Source organism: Chiloscyllium plagiosum, unplaced genomic scaffold, assembly GCF_037043375.1.
Source record: "Chiloscyllium plagiosum isolate Xiang-an unplaced genomic scaffold, Cpla_swu_hap1 HiC_scaffold_17, whole genome shotgun sequence".
In the NCBI taxonomy this organism is placed as follows: Eukaryota; Metazoa; Chordata; class Chondrichthyes; order Orectolobiformes; family Hemiscylliidae; genus Chiloscyllium; species Chiloscyllium plagiosum.
Genome location: NW_028270155.1, coordinates 40,348,071 through 40,356,593, shown reverse-complemented (window position 1 = coordinate 40,356,593; position 8,523 = coordinate 40,348,071). Strand labels below are relative to the sequence as shown.

The 8,523-nt window shown below is 42.7% G+C and overlaps 1 protein-coding gene across 4 annotated transcripts in view; it reads left to right on the top strand.

Annotated features, from left to right (window-relative positions):
• The first annotated feature begins 1,909 nt into the window (after positions 1-1,909).
• uri1 (URI1 prefoldin like chaperone) overlaps positions 1,910-8,523 on the top strand; it is a 44,028-nt gene continuing 37,414 nt past the window's right edge. For 2 of the 4 annotated variants that reach the window (XM_043706864.2, XM_043706863.2), the window contains exon 1: positions 1,910-2,282. In XM_043706864.2, coding sequence (XP_043562799.1) covers positions 2,190-2,282 — 93 coding nt within the window. In that variant the 5' untranslated portion in view covers positions 1,910-2,189. The remainder of the gene's footprint in view (positions 2,283-8,523) is intronic. The other 2 variants (XM_087995863.1, XM_087995864.1) reach the window with 2 other exon arrangements.

The following is an 8,523-nucleotide window of genomic DNA, read 5'->3' as shown; positions in this document are numbered from 1 at the left end:
TGAGTTTTTCCAGCTATTTCTGATTTTATTTCTTATATGAGCCTGGTATCTTTTGCTGACGGGTAATGTGCAAAAAGGAAAATCAAGCATCTTATAAGCATTTGGATAGGTTCACAGTAGACATCATGTTAATAAGCAAAGAACCTAAACTGAACTAGGCTTGTGACCCCGAGCGCAAAATGTACTTGCAGCAGCGTTACAATGATAGGTGCTTGTGCAGACAAAGGTTTATTTATGAAGTCCAGAAGAGTCCTGTAAATAGATCAAAGATGTGCCATGAGGATCACAGATGATGTAGGGCACAAGTGACTGGTACGCATGGGCATTCACAAGATGTTGGTGCCCAACATTCAACACAGAGGTCTTTTGGAGCAAATGCTAGTTGAACCCATCAAGGACCTTATCCAAATCACACTGGCCTAAACAGTCTTTCCAGGTGATGCAGCATTTCACCTGTACCCCCTTCAAACTTGTAATCATTTTTGCTGCACCAAATGTCACTTATTCTACATTGGAGAAACCAAAGTGGGTGACCACTTTGCAGAACATAGCCAGCCCATGTGCAAGCATGACCACTCCCCCCACTATTGCATAAACGCTGTCCCCTGCACATTTAACTTCAGCACTGATAAAGAGTCTTCTCGACTCAATGTTAACTTGCTTTCTCTCCATGAATGCTGTCTGATCTGCTATGATCTCCAGCATTTTTTGTTTTCAGTTCTTCACATTGAAGCATCTCTGCATCCTCCTTACCGTTCACTCTCCCATTCTGCTTTGCACCATCTGCAAACTTGGAGATACGTATTTTGTTACTTCATATTGTGAATAGCTGGGGTCCAAGCACTGGTCTCAGCAATATCCCCCTAGTCACTGGCTGTCTTTCAGAGCACTACTCCTTCATCAGGTAACTAGAGGGACAGGCTCCTAAGTCTCAGAATTTATAGCAAAAGGTCACAATGTCATGCAATTAAAACAATATACTGAACAAATCTAGCTTGCTGTTAAGACTTAACCAAAACAGTCTTTACCAAGGTGTGTCCATTCATGAGTGAGATCTAAAGACTTAAGAGCATTCTAGGTTTGTACAATGTCATGACACTGAGACTTTTTACTATACATTGTGTCTTATAATCCTGCCCCACTACTTACCTGACGAAGGAATAGCACTTTGAAAACGAATGCTTCCAAACAAACCTGTCGGATATAACCTGGTGTTGTGATTTTTAACTTTGTCCACCACCGGCACCCCACATCATTTTGAAAATGAAAGACAGTTCTGAAAAATTACATTCATAAACTTAACATGAAGTCATTAATGGAAGAAACCTTTCCTGGACAGAACAATTGCTTTGCGGAGTGACACACCTGTTTGATTCCTCTCATAGCAATCCTCATACCGCACCTGCACCTGTTCACCACACCTGCACTACTTCACAACAGGTGTATACTCTCTCACTCTCGCGAGACTGTGTGGAGTTTGCACGTTCTCCCCGTGTCTGCGTGGGTTTCCTCCGGGTGCTCCGGTTTCCTCCCACAGTCCAAAGATGTGCAGGGTCAGGTGAATTGGCCATACTAAATTGCCCGTAGTGTTAGGTAAGGGGTAAATGTAGGGGTATGGGTGGGTTCGCTTCGGCGGGTCGGTGTGGACTTGTTGGGCCGAAGGGCCTGTTTCCACACTGTAATGTAATCTAATCTGAAGACTCCCTACCGTTGTCACGTGCTCAATAGTGACATTTCAAGATGGTCCCCGCCCCTTGCGTCACGTATGGAGTTGCATCCCTGCCCCCCATGTCACGTGTAGTGTTGCATCCCCGCCCCTTGTGTCACGTGCCGAGTCGCATCCCGCCCCTTGTGTCACGTGCCGAGTCGCATCCCGCCCCCCTTGTGTCACGTGCCGCGCTCCAGACCGTCCCGGAGCAAGATGGCGTCGGGCGGTGGGATTTGCTGAGACCGAGCGGCTTCGGCGAAAAAAGGAAAAGCTGCGCTTCGGGCTATTTGTGCTAATAATGCGAGTGTGAAATGTTTTCCGCTCCGACAGTGTTGATGACAAGACCTGCTCTCTCTATGCGGACGAGGAGTGAGGAGTTGTGCAGCTGCAGTTATCACATACATAAACATTTCTTTAGGACTCCCAGTTCCTGAGTGTTTATCAAACACAAGCTCGGGCTCCGGCTCCGGCTCTGGAGGAAATGGCAGACTCGCAGCATCGGCCCCGTGCCGCCGGCAAACCGCCGCACTCCCAGCCACTGACTCTCTCACGGCTCCGAGAAGAGCACGGAAAGGTAAAGGCCGTAAATAAGCGGCAGCAGCTGCAGCGGCGGCCATTGTGTTAAAATCAGGCGGAAGAACGAGGAGAAGGAGCCTGGGCTGCAGAGGGGTTTTTGTTTCAGGCTCCAGCCTGCGGGCCCAGGTTATGTTTTGGTCAAAGTGTCACCGCCCGGTCTGCCCAGATCCGTTGTCACCTGTTTACTGGTGGCTCAGACAGAACTCCTCCTCCCCCCGGTGTAGCGGTGTCTGGGCCGGGTTGTGATTCCGATCCCTTTGTTATTTTCATCGATTGAAGGGCAGTCGGTCCAGCTCGGGTAGAAATCTCCCGTCAGCGAAACGGGAATATTTTTTACATGTTGCTTCCATCTTTCTGGGAGTTTATTTACATTCATCTCCCCAGTGAGATGAGTAACCTGGTTCTCATCTTTCAAAAAATAACGTTTTCTACTTTTAGTGACCAAAACCGTTGTCTAGTGTAGTACTCTAATAGCTGTCAACGCAAACAATATTTTGAAAAGTTTATTGGTTCGTTGTCACGTGCAGAAGTATACAAGTTTTGTTTACGAGCATTAGGCAGATTAAGCGTGTACAGATCTGAAGTTGTAAAAAGACTTAGACGGATACAGGTTACCTCGCACAGGGGATGCAGTCGGTGAGATCACTTAACGAGATCAGTATTATTTGAGGCTAGAGAATTCATGCATCAGTCTAATAACAGCCAGGGAGAAGCTGTTCCTGAACCTGTTGGTGCGTCTGTGTGTGTGTTCAGGCTTCTGTATCTTCCAACATATATGATGTTAGACTCATTTTCTGATTTTTTTGACACTCGGGATTTAGTGTATATCTGACAAATAAGACACTGAGAGGTTTCCTCAAGATGCAGAACTAGGGAGAATAGTCTCTCAATAAGAAATCAATCATCAAAACTGAAATCAGAAAGAATTTCCTCATTCACAGGATTGTGAATCTTTGGAATTCTCTGCTGTCTCCTGCTGTCGGTTCAAGGAGAAGTACAGCACAGGAACAGGCCCTTCAGCCCTCTACTTGTGTTCAATGTTTAATTTTATGGGCATGAAGGAATATGAAGATCAGGTGGGAAGTTGGAGGTAAAGTTAAAGACCAATCGTAATCATTTTGAATGGTGGAGCAGGCTTGATGAGCCATATAATTTTGTTGCTTTTTTTTGTAATATCACTCACATTGAGACAGTTTCGACAATTGCTTTTTCCTGACACATTGTTCTGTAATGGTTCACTCTAATTCCCTTGTTTTTCTAATTTTCTCTTTTCTATTTGTCCAATTTGCACGGTGAAACCCAATCCATAGGCTCATGCCCAAGAATGCTTTCAGTTATCCTCATTTTTCCAAGTAGTAATTTATGTACAGGTCTGACCGTGATAGTCAGCTGCAGGGTATTACCACTATACATGCTTATTTCTCTCTTGATATGCTCACAATCAGCAGGGAACTCATGATAGCAATCAGAAGATCTTTTGCTTCATAGCCCATAATTGGCAGCGAAACCATTAAGAGTGCACCTAAGTCCCAGCTTCATTGACAGTACAACTGAAACTATGTATGGCTGATCTAGTTTCTGGATAAACTCTTTTTGAACGACTGGGTAAACATTCTTTTTAGTTATTTGACTAGTTGATCCAGTAATTCATAAGTAATTGGTTTACTCTGGTAGAGTTTCATAACAGGAACTCAATTGCAGTAATTTCAAATTGTGGAAATAGTTAATAATTTATAATATGCTTTAAAATGAGTCATTCCTGTATCACACTGTTCTAATGTATTTTGCCAAATATGTTTTATGTAAATTTAGTAATGACTGACATCAGGTGATGTAGAAGAAAGAACTGACTCCCAAGTTTTTGAGCCAAGCTTATCTTGGAGAGTTGATGTGCAAAATTTAAATGAATATTTGTATTAAGAGTCGGCAGCATTATTTTTTCATGCAAATCAAAGTTTTATCAAATATCTATGCTTGAATCACAGGCTACAATGACCATCTTTAAATTTAAGAATACAATGGCGGTTGTGTAACCTGTTTAATAACAGGCCAGGAATATTTCAAGATCCCCTGGAAGCTCACATTATGACACCAGGATGATGGTGTAAGGTGTTCACACTTGGAGACAATGGTATCAGTCTCTGAGATCACAGTAGGGAAACCACTGTGACTCAATGGCTGAGAAAGATGTTGAAAATATTAGATTGTCAACCATTGTGCTGTCAACTGTCAAGTTACTAGTAGGATTGGAAAAAATTTGGATCAAGGTAGCTAATAAGTATTTCTCTTTCTGTAAAACGCATGCTTCTTTCATTGTCCATATACCATAGCAAAATTAGGCCAATCAACCCAATGTGTCTGCTCTGACATTTCATTATGGATGATTAGCTTCTCAACCCCATTCTGCTGCCTTTATGTTGTAATCCTTGATCCCCTTATCAGTCAAGAATCTATCTCTGTCTTAAATACAACTTGGTGACCTTACTCCTCTGCGGCAATGAGTTCCACAATTAACCAGGCTCAATATGCCAAATGTGGTCTGACCAGACTCTTGTACAGCTTCAGCAGTAGATTTCCTAACAAAGTGCATAATCTGTCACTTTCTCACATTGTATTCCATGTGCGATTTCTTTGCCACTCTCCTATCTGTCCAAGTTCTTCCGCAGCTTCACCACTTCCATTGTTAATACCTGTCCCTTAACCTATCTTTGTGTCATCTGCAAACTTAGCAACAATAACCTCTGTTCCTTTGTCCAGGTAGTTAATGTATAACATGACTAGTTGTGGTCCCAAAACTGACGTGTTTGTGATTCTGCTTGTCACCCTGAAAAACATCCCTTTGCCCCACTCTCTACCTACTGCCAGTCAGCCTATCCTCTATCCATACTGGTACCTTGCCCCTAACACCATTGGCTTTTATCTTATTGAGCAACCTCCTGTATGGCACCTTGTCAGAGGCCTTCTGGAAACCCAGACAGATAATGTCAAATGTAAACGGCTCCATTTCGGAATGGCAGGCAGTGACCAGTGGGGTACCTCAGGGATCAGTACTGGGACCGCAGCTTTTTGCAATATATGTTAATGATATAGAAGATGATATTAGCAATAACATTAGCAAATTTGCTGATGATACTAAGCTGGATGGCAGGGTGAAATGTGATGATGTTAGGAGATTACAGGGTGACCTGGACAAGTTAGGTGAGTGGTCAGATGCATGGCAGATGCAGTTTAATGTGGATAAATGTATGGTTATCCACTTGGTGGCAAGAATAGGAAGGCAGATTACTATTTAAATGGAATCAATTTAGGTAAAGGGGCAGTACAGAGAGATCTGGGTGTTCTTGTACACCAGTCAATAAAGGTAAGCATGTAGGTGCAGCAGGTAGTGAAGAAGGCTAATAGCATGCTGGCCTTCATATCAAGAGGGATTGAGTAAAGAAGCAAAGAGGTTCTTCTGCAGCTGTTCAGGGCCCTGGTGAGACCATACCTGGAGTACTGTGTGCAGTTCTGGTCTCCAAATTTGAGGAAAGACATTCTGGCTATTGAGGGAGTGCAGCGTAGGTTCACGAGGTCAATTCCTGAAATGGCGGGATTACCTTACACTGAAAGACTGAAGCGACTGGGCTTGTATACCCTTGGGTTTAGAAGACTGAGAGGGGATCTGATTGAGACAGATAAGATTATTAAAGGATTGGACACTCTGGCGGCAGGAAAGTCTCTGGATTCATTTAAGAAAGAGTTGGATAGAGCTCTCATGGATAGTGGAATCAAGGGTTATGGAGATACCTGAAGAAGAGCTCATGCCCGAAACGTCGATTCTCCTGCTCCTTGGATGCTGCCTGACCTGCTGCGCTTTTCCAGCAACACATTTTCAGTTCGGTTATGGAGATAAGGCAGGGACAGGATACTGATTAAGGATGATCAGCCATGATCATATTGAATGGTGGTGCAGGGCTCGAAGGACAGAATGGCCTACTCCTGCACCTGTTGTCTAACTGGATCTCCTTTCTCTAACTTGCTTGTTACCTTAAAGAATTCTAACAGATTTGTCAGGTGTGACCTCCGAATGTGCGACTGTCATGTTGAATCAGCCCTATTTAGCGTGCACTTCCAAATATACTTCTCATCCATAATAATGTGCTATGAAACCTTAGCAATGATCAAGGTCACACTAAATAGGTTACAGGTTCCTGTCTTCTGCCTCCCTTAAACAGGGATATTTAATTAGCTATTTCCAGTCTTCTGGGATCCTCCCTGACTCCAGTGATTTCTGAAGAATCACCACCTATGCCTCTACAATCTGCTCAGTTATCTTCTTTAGAACTTTTGGGTGAGGTTCATCTGGTCCACATAATTTATCCACCTTGAGACCTTTCAGCTTCCCATGCACCTTCTCCTTAGTGAAGACCACGACACTCCTGCCCTTTGACTTTTGCAGTTCTGGTGTGCTGCTAATGTGAAAACTGATGCAAAGTACCGATTCAGTTCCTCTGCCATTTCTTTGTTCTCCATTACTGCTTCTCCAGCCTAATTTTCCAGCAATCCAATGTCCACTCATGCCTGTCTCTTACCTTTAAGGTATCTAAAGAAACTCTTTGCAATCTTGGTTTCTATTACTAGCTAGCTTATCTTCCCTTATTGCTTTTTTAGTTGCCATCTGCTGGTTTCTAAAGGCCAACCAATCCTCTGGTTTTCCAGTAATCATCTTCAGATTGTATGCTATTTATTTTGCTTGTATGCTGCCCCTGACTTCCTTTGTCAGCCACGGTTGCTTTGTCTTCTCTTCGTATTTTTCTTTTGTTGGATACATTTCTGCTATGCTTCCTAAATTCAGTGAGAAACTGCAATTACTATTCCACATCTTCCCTGGTAGGTTCCCCTTCCAATTAATTATGGCCGGCTCCTCCCCTATGTGTTTGTAGTTGTCTTTGCTCAATTGTAGTACCATTTGATTCCAGCTTCTCCCCCTCAAACTGGAGGGTAAATTATGTTATCTTGTGGGCACTGCTCCATTGGGAATTCCTTCACCTTAAGCTCCCTAATCAAGTCTCTTGCAGTACCAGTCACCAAATCCAGAATTGCCTGTCCTTTAGTAGGCTCTACCACATGCTGCTCCAAAAAATCAACTCTTCGACATTCCACAATTTATTTTTCCTGAGATCTGCTACCAACCTGATTTTCCTAGTCCATCTACATATTGAAGCCCATGCTTGTTATAATGAGACATTTTTTAATATTTCCTATTTCCTGATTTATTTTCTTCCCTACATCCTGACTCTTGCTTCAATACCTGTATACAACTCCCATCTGTGAAAAAGAATGCAAAGAAGGCTTAGATATCAATGAGTATCACAAAAAAAAAGAGTCTTGTTTGGTCAGAGTTGAAGTGATTTGGCTTTTGCCAGCTACCATAAGAGGGAGATGGTCTCTTGTTGAAGCCACCCATTTATGGATTCCAGGAGATTTGTCCTGGTATAACGGAGGGGAACACCACAGGCAAAGGCTGTTTTGCTGGAAATGATTTTAGGAACCACTCCAAAAATTTATTTCAAACAGGTGGTTCCTTTAACTCACAGCAGAGGGGAAGCGTAAATCCATTCAAAGTGGGAACAACTGTGAACTGTTCACTATGAACACTGTAATTCTGTGGAGAGTAATATGTAATAAGTGTAAACATGTTCCTTTCAGTATTTTAATATATTTTACGTAGAAAAAGCAAATGTGCAGTTAATAATGCTTTACCATTTATCAAGGTAAAAATAATGAAAGTTTGTTGAATCATTCTTTTTTGGTATAAACTGGACATTTATTGGTTGGGACAAAATTTAAACTAACAGGCTTTCAGTGACTTCCTCTGTATTTATTGAAAAGTTTAATATTGTACCATCAACTATTTCTCATGGCAACCATTCTCTTGCTGCTCATTGTCTGTGATCTTCAGGGTATCTTCAGCTTTGCATTGAAATGTCTTTTGTTGAAAAGCAACTACCTCTAGTTCTTTCTGCTGGTTCGATGACAGCAGGAGCAGCAGACTTCCACATGATGACAGCATTTCACCTGCTGCCAAGATAGCAAGTCTCAGAACCTTTGGTCAGAAAGTAGTCCATTAACTCTTCAGGAGTGAAATAATAATTTGAGTGCTGACAAGTGGATTGGCAGTGGGGGAAGGAGGCAAGTGTGTCTGTTCCTTTGAAAGCAGATTTTGGAAATTGGGGGTGATGAGAACTTGCACTTGGATA